At 40.9% G+C, this 14,229-nt stretch overlaps 1 protein-coding gene and 1 long non-coding RNA gene across 12 annotated transcripts in view; one reads left to right on the forward strand and one right to left on the reverse strand.

Moving 5' to 3' along the window:
• The window catches only part of Golgb1 (golgin B1), a 60,666-nt gene extending 59,919 nt beyond the window's left edge, over window positions 1–747 (forward strand). For all 11 annotated transcript variants that reach the window (XM_087901012.1, XM_087901000.1, XM_087901004.1 and 8 more), the window contains one exon: window positions 19–747. In XM_087901012.1, the coding sequence (XP_087757138.1) occupies window positions 19–153 (135 nt within the window). In that variant the 3' untranslated portion in view covers window positions 154–747. The remainder of the gene's footprint in view (window positions 1–18) is intronic.
• A 5,190-nt stretch (window positions 748–5,937) lies between these two features.
• Window positions 5,938–7,355, reverse strand: LOC148122981 (uncharacterized). Its single transcript, XR_015735184.1, has 2 exons — window positions 7,260–7,355; window positions 5,938–6,443 (listed from the first exon to the last, which is right to left on the reverse strand). It is a non-coding gene; the product is annotated as an uncharacterized LOC148122981 (long non-coding RNA).
• Between the last annotated feature and the right edge of the window lie 6,874 nt (window positions 7,356–14,229).

The raw sequence follows: 14,229 nt of genomic DNA on the forward strand, positions 1-14,229 counted from the left end.
TTGTTTTGTTTGTTTCAGACCCGAAGTGGCGCTGGATGGAAGCGGGTTCTGCGTTCACTCTGCCATTCCCGGACCCGAGTGCCACTTCTTGCAACCATCTACTTCCTGATGGTTCACGTCCTCCTCATCCTGTGTTTCACAGGTCATCTATAAACCCATCACTCGGCCGCAGCTCTCAGAACTTGTAATTCCTTCTTCTCTAATGCCAGAATTGTAGTTTTTAGAACAGCCTTCCCACTTCCAAACCATCTGCATCTCCTTGGCAAGTTCCCATAACAACAGAGGTGGCTGTGAGGACAGGTTAGAACCAAGGCCTGGTGCATCCTGTTTTCTGGATGTTTCTCCATAGGGGTCATGAAGCCACTCGGGAGCTGGAGCATCACAACTTCTAGCCTCAAGAACCCCTGAGCTATGGCATGCGAGTGTGAGTTATTCTGTCTTCAACGTCATTGTCACCCGCCTCTGAGAACAGGGCTCAGGGAATGGGAAGGGAAGATGAAACACCTGATCCAGACCTGAGAGCAGTGGTCCCGAGTGACCCCACTGTGCCTGCCCTCCCCTTGCTAACCGTCGGCTTTCTCATTGCCGACATCACGTCTTCCCTTCTGTGCTCATCACCTGAAGAAGGGAGAGGACTGGTGGCTCACTGATCAGCTCTATGTTCTGTGATGATTCCATTTTAGTCACAACATCCCAAGGACTTTCCTGAACTATTGTAAAATAATAAAGCGTTATTTTCGGAATGAAGATTTGTGTGAGGCTGTCTGTCGGCAGAGTTGTTCCATACCTGTGTTTGCACTCTGGAGAGTGGAAGGTGGAGGGATGGTTCCCGGAGTACTAAGGTCCTGAAAATCCTCCCTTCTCACTTTCCAGCCTCAGAGGGCTGTGAGCATCCTTTTAGCCTCAGCTGCTGAAGCCACAGGAGACGAGGTAGGGAAGAAATCCATCCCGAGATTGAGTAAAAGGAGCAGAGTTGCTGGGGTGAAGTAATGAAGCCTTGTGTATAGTTCTGAGAGAAGATTGGAAAAGGTTAGGCACTTGCCTGTAACTCTAGCACTCAGAAGACTGAGACAGGAGATGATAAGTTCGGGGTCAGTCTTGTCTGTATAGTAAGTTCAAGACAGCCTGTGCTACATAGCAAGACTCTGTCTCAGGAGAAAACAGCACAACAGCAAAGTCTGTCTCCTAGCCCAAAACAAGTCACCTGAGCATGTCTGACTTGAAGATAGAAGGGAAGGGCCATAGATCTTAACAGCATGGAGTGTGTCAGAGTTCACAACTCCTGCTTCTTGGAGGAATTCATCTGGAGTCAGACTTCTGTCAGTGAGCTCAGGCTCCACACAGTTTCCCAACAAGCTAGGACTTTCTCCCTCCTTTCCCATGAGTTATCCTTTGACATCAGTTCTGTGTGAGCCTCATTGTAAGTGCTACAGGTAATGAAGAGGTGTTTTTAAGCCTTGCCCTTCAAGATTCACATACAGACCAATCTCCCAGGAAGCCTCTCTTGATTGCTCCACCCCACATCAAATATTGTTTTTGTTTTCCTCCCTCAGACCAGACTTTTACAACAGCATTGTAGCCCAGGCTACACCTGAGTGCTAGGATCACAGATGTTTGCTACCACAACCCCCTGGCTTGTTCTGAATTCTCTTACTATCTTAGATTCAACTCTCCTACGTAGGACACAGTGGTCCTATAGCATTCTTGAACATGTCTTAACTGCTAGGGATGTGACTTAGGTGTGGTCATTTTTATAACTATCCCATGATTTGAAAAAAAACTTTTCAAAATACTGGACAGAAACACCTAACCCTTTTAAGTACCCAAAGCTTAAGGAACAGCAGGAAGTAGCTGTGGGGACCATGTGGCAGGAAATGACAGGAAACCTGAGAACAACTGAAGCCGCTGCTCAGTTTCTTGCCCTGAAGTGCCAGCAGCTGGTGGGGGTGCCAGGTGTGGACTTGAAGAACCGGGGCTGGGAGCTCGAACAAACAGTAGTGAAGGTGGGTACTCAGAGCTCTGGGAGACTTGGGGAGCAGGGAAGTGTATAAGAGAAATCTACATAAACTTAGTTTGCTATTTGGTGCTGAACTTGTGATGTCCATCAGGTCTGCGTGCAGTGGTTGACAATGAGCATCTGAAGACAGGAACAAGGAAATGGCCTGCACTCAGGGACGTGATTGACCAGCCGTCTAGGACCGCAGGCCCAGCCAAGTATGCCCTGGCTTCTATTGATGATCTACACATCCCACTCTAAGGGCTGGCTGGCCCTGGGCACTAAACTAAAGGAGTCCCACAGAAGATGAAGGCTGTTGTATCAGGGACACAAAATGCACATGGGAAATGTAAGGAAACAGGAATTAACCCAAGTAAACACTGGTGCTGAGCCAAGTGTTTTAGGGGCCAAATGTAGGCATAATTATTCAGCTGGGGTAACTCTCTGTATTTGTGGGAATCCCAGAGTGTTGGAGATAGGCAGCTATGCTAAGCCCTTCATTATTTAACACTGGGGAACAAAATCACAGGAATCAGGGAGTTGTCAAAGCATTTAAGTTAATATTTGTGAGGTGCTTGGTTTAGTATCTGGCTAAGAGGTACATACTCTGTGTAGCATGACTGGCTATGGTCACACAGGGGCTGTCATATGACTGTCTATGGACTATTGTCATAAGTTAACCCTGTCATCAGGCACTGAATGTGCCGGCATTTACTGTCCTTCACCGGGTTATTCTCCAGCTTCAAATTAGCAACCTTATTGATTAGTCATCAACAGTACAAGGATATTAAGTTATTATGATCTTAAGAAGTGTGTGAGATTGATGGGAGAGATGGCAGAGGCCTGGGGGCGGGGGATAGGACAGAAGATGAGACCATCGGACCTCACTGCTTCCTTATTGCCCATGAACACAGTTAGCTTCTCCTTTCCAGGTTTACTCTGTTGCAGAACAGCACCAGGTCATGTCAAAGAGAGGCCATAAGCATGTGGTTCACAGGTCATCCTTACCTGTGCTAACCCCTATCAGTAGCTATTGCCAAGTAAGGAGGGATTGTTCTCAGCAGCTCACCATGACTCTAGGCCCGGTTAGCTCACCACTTCCCTAGCTGCATCTTAGCAGATCTTTGATTCCCCTCCTCAGATTTCCCCAGGAATGATCTTCTGGGGGTTGTTAGGAAAGAGAGGCAAGGGTGGAGGTTTCCAGGTGCCTCTCGGTGGAGACTTGGGTCCTAAATGGACGGAGTCCTGCGGATAGGTATTGAAGAGTGTCTCCCCTGGGAAAAAGTGATGCACACCAGAACGGCCTCCTGGCGGTGGAGGTCCCTGAGAAAGAAGGATGAGCAGGGACTTGCCAGTGGGTAGGTAAGAACAGTGCCAGGAAATCCCAAAGGCTACCAGAGCAGATGGGCACTGCCCCTTGTTACCTTGCCACACCACTGTTCAGGCCACCGTGTGACTGGGCAGGTCCTCCTCACACTCGAGGCTCAGTAAAACACGGGTGTCCAGTGGAGGAATGATTGGTCCCTGCCAAACTAGTTTTCTCCAAAGACCTCTGCAACGTTTGGTAAATCCCACATGTGTTCCAAAAAGGGGATCTGTTGCATGCTGTGTTTGAATATGTGTATTTTTAAATACAGTTGAACAGTGTTTTTAATTGAGTGATAAAACGTAAAGCCTCGGTGTTTTCTCCCTTAGGAAATTGAGATTCCTGTCAATGTTTCCCCACGCATCAACTAGTGTGGGTCTTTGAACCAACTGTCCCTACAGCTCTTCCGTGAGTGTCTTAGAGTGAATGTAGGGCAGTATCCCATGGACAGGTGAAAACAATTTCAATGTAGCTAAGCAGATTATAGACAGGCGGGATCCTGGACTCATTTATGTCCTGACAACAAGAAAGCAAGCCATGGGTAAATCTGAGGGAAATGCCACCCCAATCCTGCAGAAGGTGTTGTCAAATACTACAAGCTGTAGACGCAGTGAGCGGTCTCAACACGTTGACAGAGGTTGCTCAGTGTTGCCTACATCTGCACTGCCTTCCCTCCAGATGTGGGTGGACTCAAACCACTCTGGTTTATCTTAAATAACTTCCACTCCTTTCTCTTCTAAATGAGAAGTCTCCCTAGAACTTCTATCTGCTTTGTTTCAGCTCTTGTTTCCTTCTAAGAACGGCGAGAAATATTTGATTGCTTGTGTAGTTGGCTTCAGCATTCTGATCGTCCTTCCTCTCGGTTCCTCTCTCTGTCCTAATTATTCCCATTGTCTGCCACCCTCAGATGTGGAAGTCTGTAGTGGGGCATGACACTCAACCACAACAGTACCAGGCGAACACTTATCCTCCACAAAAGTATACTACCCAAACATCTCAACCTGCTAAGTACTGTGCCTCCTGGAATGGCTCCGAGCCAACCTGGTGCTTACCCACCCAAACCAGGTTTTATGCCATCTCCTGCAGGTACCAGGACCCCTCTTTCCAGTGGGCCTAACACTTATGCATGTAGCTGTCCTCCATTTGGTCAGGGCTATACCCAACCTGGACCTGGTTATCGATAAGGAGGTTCACCTACACTATTGATGGCTAATTGCCCCCCAAAAGACTATAATACTATTTTTTTTAATTTATACTGTATTGAAGTTCAAAAATTTAAAAAGAAGATCAATTTTTATGATATCATTGTTGCTGTTAATTAAAAATATAATTTGTTGAAATATAAATACAAAAAGACCAAAATGAACAGGTTTCCTCCCCTGCTTAAAATTGTAGCAGCTTCCTAGTTATTTTGGAACACTATTGTGTGTAAAATGATTGGTTTTCTAGTTCCCAGAGGATATTAAAAAAAACTAGGCTAAGATTTAGCCATCACACTTGGCTATTTACTATTAACATGATGTACTAAAATTAGAGCCTTTGAGAAGATGACTAGACATTATATATAAATGTAACATTGATAGGCTAATAAAGGTAACTGAATCCAATAATGGTCTTGTAATTATTTCAGATATAAGGAAACTAGTTATCTTATTGGTACATGGTAAAATTTATGAAACTGATTTCCATTCAGGGAAAAATATATAAAACATATTTGATTGACTTAGAATGTAAACACAATAGGTGTTTGGTAGCTCTTAATTTTCTGGTTTTCCTTATGGAGATAAAGGTGTATTTACATATTGGCGAACTATTCAGAATATTTTAAAAAAATCACTTTTTAAAAACCTACATCTTTTATTGAAGAGTTTATATTTGCTTGGAAAGTACAAAATGTAGCATTGATATAACTGAAGTGTATTGAAAGATATACATAGAGAAAAGTCTTTTCAGGGCAGGCAATAATATTCTTGCTCCCTCCCAAAAATATGTACCCCCCTTTTCATAAAAATGAGTCAGTTTCGTTACAGCTTGCGTAAACAGTGTCCACAAAACAACCTCTGATACATTCATTCATGGCCTTAAGTATAAATATATAATATATCCTCTAAAACAATAGCATCTCACATGCATTGTCTTTCCATGATGACTTTACACTCAGTCTCTACATACAGCTTGCATAGGACCACAGAGCCGCTCAAAAGAATGTTGAAAGGAAAAGTTTGAGAAAGTATTTTAAGATGTAATATTATGGGTACAGAATAAAAAAATCATCAAAATTTATCATTTGACATGTCAGGTTATCAGCTGTTTAGTTGAGATGAAATTATACAGATTTTGCTTTTCAGTAAGATTTTCAGATTTTTCTTTTTAGTAGGTTATGGAGAAGTTAGTATGAATACATAACTATTTAAATTCAAAAACTGTTCATCTGATGCTAAAAATTGAAGTTTACATAATTTTAAATATTAGAACCACTTTCTCTCACATGTATATGCTGAAGACTATTTGATCCAATAAGTTAAACCAAATAGAGATTTATGGGATTAACGCACTAACAACACGTACACATTAATAAAGTAAATACTTTTTATATAGCATATTAAAGATTTTTGACATTCATTTTGTTATAAAAGTATCTGAAAACATTACAACGGTGTGAAAAATAATATACAAATGTTCTCTTAAAATATCATGAATAGGGAGCCCGCTTCCCTAAAAATGTTATTCTATTAATGTTAATATCTTGCTTTCTTAAAATGACTTTGTAAACCCGATAAATAGTCTCAGAAATCTTTTCTAACAATGAACATCTAGTGCTGCCCTCAGTTAGACTGCAGACTTTCATACACAGTAAACAAACAGCTTGGAGTGAGAGTGGCAAACACCATAGGATTTCCAACGGGTTCTTTGTTTCCTTTTGTGATAATGAACCAGAAGCACTTTGGAAACAATTGTGCTGCAGCTACCATTTCCCAGGAATTGTGGTCCCACATTCATACCACTGGACATAATTGATTTAGGTATGACCGCCTATCTCTCCAAACTGGACAGGTTCCTGACGAACAGCTCTGAAGTAGCCTAAGGGGAAAAAGAGTTTATTTAGTGTACTAGATCTTCCATGTCTTTGCCCACACTATTCACATATAGAAGGCTGTTCAGTGTAAAGATGACTCTGAGTGAAGCAAAGCAATTGAGAAAACTAGTAATTATAGAGGATCTGATACTGACTCAGAAACACAATGACCCTAGGACTTAAAATCTTGGCATTTGTCTTAGCAAGTCAGTACTATAAGAGTAGTTTCAACAGCCTCTTAATGTCCAAGTGTCTTGTACAGGCATCTTTTAAAAGGCTGGATATTTTTGTGCTCATGGACAAAATTTGTTACTAAAAACCTCAAATAATTATGTGTTTCCTGAGTGATCTGGACAATGCACACCATTCTGCTCTGCTGAGGCAAGAATTAAATTTTCAGTTCTCCCTACACAGCAGCCAGCTGATAGTATGTATTTAGCAAATTGCTGAGTATATTCACTTCTCAGACTTATTATAATTGTTTTTATATAGATCATTTTAAGATCATTTTAATTACTATGTTTTTCTTGTATGGCAGAAACAATTGTTAAGGGGGCAAAGAAGATGTCCAGGCATGTTCCATATGACTGGAGCTGTGAGGGACACTGACTGGGATAACAGGAGGGCTGGAAACTTGGGAAAGATTGTAGTTTTCTCAGAATACATTTATATATCTAATTTCTCTAGAGCTGAGCTTGAATTGAGAGCTAAGTTTCTTCTTCCCCTAGTGACAGAGTAGCAGTTCTGTAGCCTTTTCTGTCACCTGATTGCTTTCTGTGCTAATCTGCACAGCTCCCTACTTGGGGTGTCAGAAAGCATACCTTCTTTGGTGGGTAACTGGTCAGAGGCGAGCTGCTGTCCTGTGCGGCCATCTAGAAATGAATCCATAAACTGGCAGTGATCTTTCTCATGGCCCCTCTGATCTCCTATGTTGTAAAACTTTCCTGAAGGACCAGAAATATAACAATGTCCTTTACTTTAGTGAATGCAATTCCATAATTAATTATTTCAAAGAATAGTTTTGCTTTTCTTTTCCCTTACTTCCCAGAGGAAATGCCACGGACATCTCTTGCACTAGGAAAGGTTTCCTAGCTGTTGTCCTTACTTAACTCTTATCTCCTAATGTTCTCCTTTCCCCTTCAGAGCACAGTGACTTTTAAAATGCAAGTTATTACTCCCTCCATATTTCTCCCCAGCAATCTCCCATTACACTCAGAATACAGCTTCTCCTTTGCTAAATCTCAGCCAACACTACAGTAAGTCTTGCCTTGGACCTTCACACCTTTTTTTCCTCTGCCCCTCCAGAGACCCTTTGTTCTAGACGCTTCTATTGGTTTCTTCTCAAAATTCAACCTAAGCAGACATGATACCTTTGCACAGAGACCTTCCCTAAAAATGTTCAACTAAAGGAGCCTCCGTTTCTTTTTTTTATTGATTTTTATTGAGATTTACATTTTTCTCTGCTTCCCTCCCTGCCTCTCCCTTCCCCGCTTCAACCAAGGTCCCCATGCTCCCAATTTACTCAGGAGATCTTGTCTTTTTATACTTTCTACTTCCCATGTAGATTAGATCTATGTAAGTCTCTCTTAGTGTCCTCATTGGTAGGCTGGCTTTCTTTGCTTTATGTTTAAAAACCACCTATGAATGAGTACATGTGATAACTGTCTTTCTGTGTCTGGATTACCTCACTCAAAATAATGTGTTCTAGCTCCATCCATTTGCCTGCTTTTCTGCTGTGTAGAACACCACTGTGTAAATGTACCACATTTTCCTTATCCATTCTTTGGTAGAGGGGCATTTAGGTTGTTTCCAGGATCTGGCTATGACAAACAATGCTGCTGTGAACATAGTTGAGCACATGTCCTTGTGGCATGATTGAGCATCCTTTGGATATATATACCCAAAAGTGGCATTACTGGGTCCTGAGGAAGGTTGTTTACTAATTTTCTGAGAAATCGCCACACTGACATCTAAAAGGGTTGTTCCAGCTTGCATTCCCACCAGCAATGCAGGAGTGTTCCCTTTTCCCCACAACCTCTCCAGCATAAGTTGTCATCAGTGTTTTTGATCTTGGCCATTCTTACAGGTGTTTTGATTTTCATTTCTCTGATAACTAAGGATGTTAAACATTTCCTTAAGTGTCTTTCAGCCATTTTAGATTCCTCTGTTGAGAGTTCTCTGTTTATGTCTGTACTCCATTTTTTTATTGGATTATGTGATCTTTTGGTGTCCAATTTCTTAAGTTCTTTGTATATTTTGGAGATCAGACTACTGTCTGATGTGGGGTTAATGAAGATCTTTTCCCATTCTGTAAGCTGCCGTTTTGTCTTATTGACCTTGTCCTTTGCTTTACAGAAACTTTTCAGTTTCAGGAGGTCCCATTTATTAATTGTTTCTCTCAGTATCTGTGCTCCTGGGGTTATATTTAGCAAGTGGTCTCCAGGGCCAATGTGTTCAAATGTACTTCCCACTTTTTCTTCTATAAGGTTCAGTGTGGCTGGCTTTATGTTGAGGTGTTTGATCCATTTGGACTTGAGTTTTTTGCATGGTGATAGATATGGGTCTATTTTCATTCTTCTACATGTTGCTATCCAGTTATGCCAGCACCACTTGTTAAATATGCTTTCTTTTTTTCCATTTGATGTTTTTTTGCTTCTTTATCAAAGATCAGGTGTTTGAAGATGTGTGGATTGATATCTGCGTCTTCTATTCAGTTCCATTGGTCCACCTGTCTGTTCTTATGCCAGTACCTGGCTGTTTTCAGTACTGTAGCTCTGTAGTAGAGTTTGAAGTGAGGGATTGTGATGCCTCCAGAAGTTCTTTTATTGCACAGGATTATTTTGACTATCCTGGGTTTTTTTGCTTTTCCAAATGAAGTTGAGTACCGCTCTTTTGAGATCTTTGAAGAATTTTGCTGAGATTTTGATGGGCATTGCGTTGAATCTGTAGATTGCTTTTGGTTAGATTGCCATTTTTATTATGTTAATTCTGCCTACCCAAGAGCATGGGAGGTCTTTCCACTTTCTAGTGTCTTCTTCAATTTCTTTCTTCAAAGATTTAAAGATCTTGTCATACAAGTCTTCCACTTGCTTGGTTAGAGTACTCTGAGATATTTTATGCTATTTATGGCTATTGTGAAGGGTGTTGTTTCTCTGATTTCTTTCCCAGCCCTTTTATCATTTGTGTACAGGAGAGCTACTGATTTTTTTTTTAGTTAATCTTGTATCCTGCTACATTACTGAAAGTGTTTATGAGTTCCTTCATAGAATTTTGGGGATCGCTTATGTAAAATATCATATCATCAGTAAGCAATGAGAGTTTGACTTCTTCTTTTCCAAGTTTTTCTTCTTCTTCTTTTTCGACTTTCTTCTTTTTGTATCTCCTTGATATTCTTTTGGTGTGTCTTATTGCTCTGTCTAGGACCTCCAGAACTATATTGAATATATATGGACAGAACCTTGTCTTGTTCCTGATTTCAATGGGATTGCCAGGAGTTTCTCTCCATTTAGTTTGGTGTTGACTGTTGGCTTGCTGTATACTGCCTTTATTATGTTTAGGTATATTCCTTGTATCCCTGCTCTCTCCAAAACCTATATCATGAAAGGATGTTATATTTTGTCAAAAGCTTTTTCTGCATCTAATGAGATGATCATGTGATTTTTATTTTTTCAGCTTGTTTATATGGTGGGTTACGTTGACAGATTTTTGTATGTTGAACCATCCCTGCATCTGTGGAATGAAGCTGACTTGATCATGGTGGATGATGGGTCTGATGTGTTCTTGGATTCGATTTGTCAGTATTTTACTTAGTATATTTGCATCAATGTTCATGAGTGAGATTGGTCTGTAATTCTCTTTCTTAGTAATGTCTTTCTGTGGTTTGGGTATCAGGGTAATTGTAGCTTCATTAAAAGAGTTTGGCAATGTTTCTTCATTTCTATTGTGTGAAATAATTTGAGGAATATTGGTATTAGTTCTTCTTTGAAAGTCTTGTAGGATTCTGAGCTGAAAGCATCTGGTCCTTGACTTTTTTTGGTTGGGAGACTTTGGATGACTAGGAGCCTCTGTTTCTGATTCTGTCTAACTCTTTGTGACATTCTTGGGTAATTTCCATATTTATGTAATGTGTCTCTCCTATATGAAATCAGGAATATGGCATTTGGTACTTTGTCACCCACCAAACCCTGAATACAACCTCATGAATGAATGAGGGATCACAAGGATTTTACTATATGAATAATCTAGAAAAGACATAAACAAACATAGTGCAGGTGGTTTCAGTCCTTCTAGCATTTTAAGGGTGTCACGTTCCTTTCATGATTAGTAGTAGGATTTTAATTCTTGGGTGATTGTGACAGTACTGAGCTTTGCTGTGCAAATACCTGCCTGTGCATTCAAGTCGATCACGGTGTCACTATTTTATAATGTATTTTCATTATCTGCCTTCAAATCACAGATCTAAGTCCTTGTTTCTAAGATTAATTCTTTTACCAGGTGATGTGTGCCTTGTTCAGATCTGACCATGTCATCATCTTCTTTCCGTGTCGTTTTATTTCAGCTCCTTCCATTTGATTTCTACTTCTAGCATGGACACAGTTTTCATAACTGACTTTTTCTGAAGATTTTTCTCAATATTTTATGATACAAATTTGGAAGAAATAATTTTAAACTGTTTAACAACATAAGGGCATGTTTTGGCTAGTTAAGCCCTATGTAAATTAAAAAAAATACTTATAGTGGCAAAATCTTTCCCAGAAAGCACATTTTGTCACCTGACTGACACTATATGCCTCTAAGAGTCAAGTCTCAGAGAATGATGATTGTACATAAATATAGGGTGCCACCTCAAAATTTTAGCAAAGTTAGTTGAATGAACATAGAAACCAAAAAAAAGGCATTTAGGAGATAAAGTTGACAATCTACAGATAACTAGTCATAAAAGTCATTTAAAAATAGAAAATTGGATTATTGAACACCCAACTGGCAGAAATTATAAAATGGGGACTTCAATCCTAGAGATTGTGTGAGAAATTTTCCTGAACTTAAAGATGTTTTCAAGATTAAAAAGACCTACTCTGTGCCCAAGAAGATGTAAAAAGAATTTTAAAAAAATACAAATTTTCAGAGTACCGAGGTATAGTGGCAAAAAGCCCAAAGCTGAGAGTAAAATAATGGGCTCTATTTGAGGGACCAGAATCATAATGGTCATTTAGCTGCACAGCAGGGCTAGAAATTATGGAAAAATCAAAAACTTTTAGAAGGTCTTCATTTTATCATAATTTATCTTAAAATCCACATTCAGCTGAACAAAAAGCCCAAAAGAAACATAAAGATATGTAAAGACTTATAATACTGTTTTTCATGTTTTTCCAATATTTGATTCTTAGGAAGCAGTGGCAAGACATTAAATGACTTTTTAAAAAAAATCTAGGAATTCTAATGGGAAAGGATAATGAAGGGTAAAATTAAAAAAAAAAAAATCAGTTACTGGAATAAAGTGAAAAAATGGTCCCAGAAAGGATGGTTTGCAGTTCCTGAGCTAATCTGTCAGAAGCAGAATGTCTGCCTCTAGGAGCTACCCTGCAGAAGGGGTGTGGAGTAAGGCAGGACCACCTTACTCCACCACCCCCTCACCCCTTCTCTCTTGACTTCAGTCTTGGTGTAAACTTAGAGTCAAGTTCCAGCTTTCACTGTTTAATGAACTTTTAGTTACATAACTCCCTAGTGGTTGGAAAAGTTAGGTTAACAAAATTCTCAAACCTCAGTTAAGCTGTTTCTTATACAACTTATTCTTATGCAAAAACACTCAGTGGCTGTCTGTCGGTTCTGACTGTGTGATGGCTAGCTCATTTTACCCCTGCTGAGATCTTGAAGTGCTGGAGACCCATTTAGGTGAGGTCTTCTGTCAGAGGAAGAGAATCAGAATAAGTGGAATAAGAAAGAATAAGAAGCAATAAGAAGACAGTTTTTGTGACCTCATCTCAAGGACATTGGAGGGCTACAGCAATGCCTGATGCTTTGGCACCTTCTTTTACTTTATACCAAATCCATAGATGGTGTTGAAAAGTAAATAAAGAATTTGCAGAGAGCTGAATTCCGCATGAACGCTGTGATGGAGGCCTAATGGCTATTCCATGCATCTGCTTTTGAGCCAGACTCACAGTTTATAAGAAGTCGCTGTTTGTGTTGCAGCTTCCCATCAGTGCCAAGGTTTTATCAACTCTGTAAACAGGAGTCCCAAACTCTGGCAGGTTTTGGTCTTAGAGGAAGGATTGTTTCCAAGAACCCCACTGAGTCCAGAGATGTCAAATGAAGTGAGTTTGATTTATTTTATTACCAGGCTCTATTTTCCATAGGAAATTGTTGAACCACATGCAATTCTGGCATACGCAGCAGATTCTTCAGTTTTTCAGTAGAGTAAGGAGAGAAGTAGGCTGTCTGGAACAAACCTGAGCTTTTCAGCCCAGGCGATCATGTGTGTGTCCATCTGCGTTGCCAACTAGTTCATCAGGAAGAGCCCATAACATCAATGTTACCAAACAAAGCACTTACCAGTTCATCTCAAGGCAGACTCAAAGACAAGCGGCTGACTGAGACCAGTCTCTATGGGCTGATCTGGGTCTTGGTTGACTCTCCCTGACTCTGCCTGGCTTTGCCTATCCCAGGACTATGTGCCAGAAGACCCCAAAGATTAACTAAGCCACACTGCCTGTCCCAATCAGCACTGGTGCCAGATTGATGGTTTGAGGTACTGTGTATCAGCTCCCCTATTGTAGAATTAAAATTAGTTGGTGGCCTTAGAGACACAGAGGCCACACCTTCTGTTGGAAGTGTGTCACTGGGGCTGGCTTTGAGATCTTTTTCTCAAGCTTCGCTCAGTGTGATGGTCAGTAGACGTCCTGCTGCCTGCAAGATGTAGGACACTAAACTGTTTCTCCAGCACCGTGCCTGCCTGCATGCCACCATGCTCTCTGCCACGAAGGACCAAACCTCTGAACTGTAAGCAAGCCATCACAATGAAATGATTCCTTTATAAGAGTTGCCATGGTTGAACTTCCCACAGGGCTGGAAACCCTGACTGCCCTTAGGGACAAAGAGGGAGGAGGAGAGGGGGGAGGGAGTGGGAGGGTGTTGGGAAGAGGGGCGTAAATGGAAACTTTTATAATTTAATAAAATTACTTTCCAAAAAAAAAAAGAGTTGCCATGGTCAAGGTGTCTCTTCACAGCAATAGTAAACCCTAAGATAAATTCTCTGTCCTTAGTTGATGGAACTTTTTTGGGAAGGATTAAGGAGGGTGGTCTTGTTGGAGGAGGTGTGTCACTGGCATTGGGTTTTGAGATTTCAAAAGACTCCTGGTATTCCCATTTACCTCCTACTTCTGAAGAAAGATGCCAGCTCTTCGCTACTGCTCCAGCACCATGCCTGCTTGCCCTCTACCATGCCCTTTTCCATGATGGTCATGGACTCTAGCCCTCTGAAACTGTAAGTGAGCCCCCAATAAAGTTGTTCTTCTGCAAGTTGCCATGGTCTTCATTTCTCTACACAGCAATAGAAAATTAACTATGACACTGATTAAATTGAAATCAACATTCCCAGAATTCTTTTTGTTTTTGAGGTAGTAACTAGGATAGGTCCGCTTCAAAAGAAGAGGTAGCATTTGTCTTCAATCTCTAGATTTCTTTTGCCCCCTTACTTCAAGTGATGGCTCCCTATCCCTGTGCACATTTGAGATCACAGTCCCTTGCTACAGCAGGCTGTGGCCATGAGGCACCAGCCCAGAGACAGGAACA

Source organism: Myodes glareolus, chromosome 2 (assembly GCF_982192425.1).
Source record: "Myodes glareolus chromosome 2, mMyoGla1.1, whole genome shotgun sequence".
Lineage (NCBI taxonomy): Eukaryota > Metazoa > Chordata > Mammalia > Rodentia > Cricetidae > Myodes > Myodes glareolus.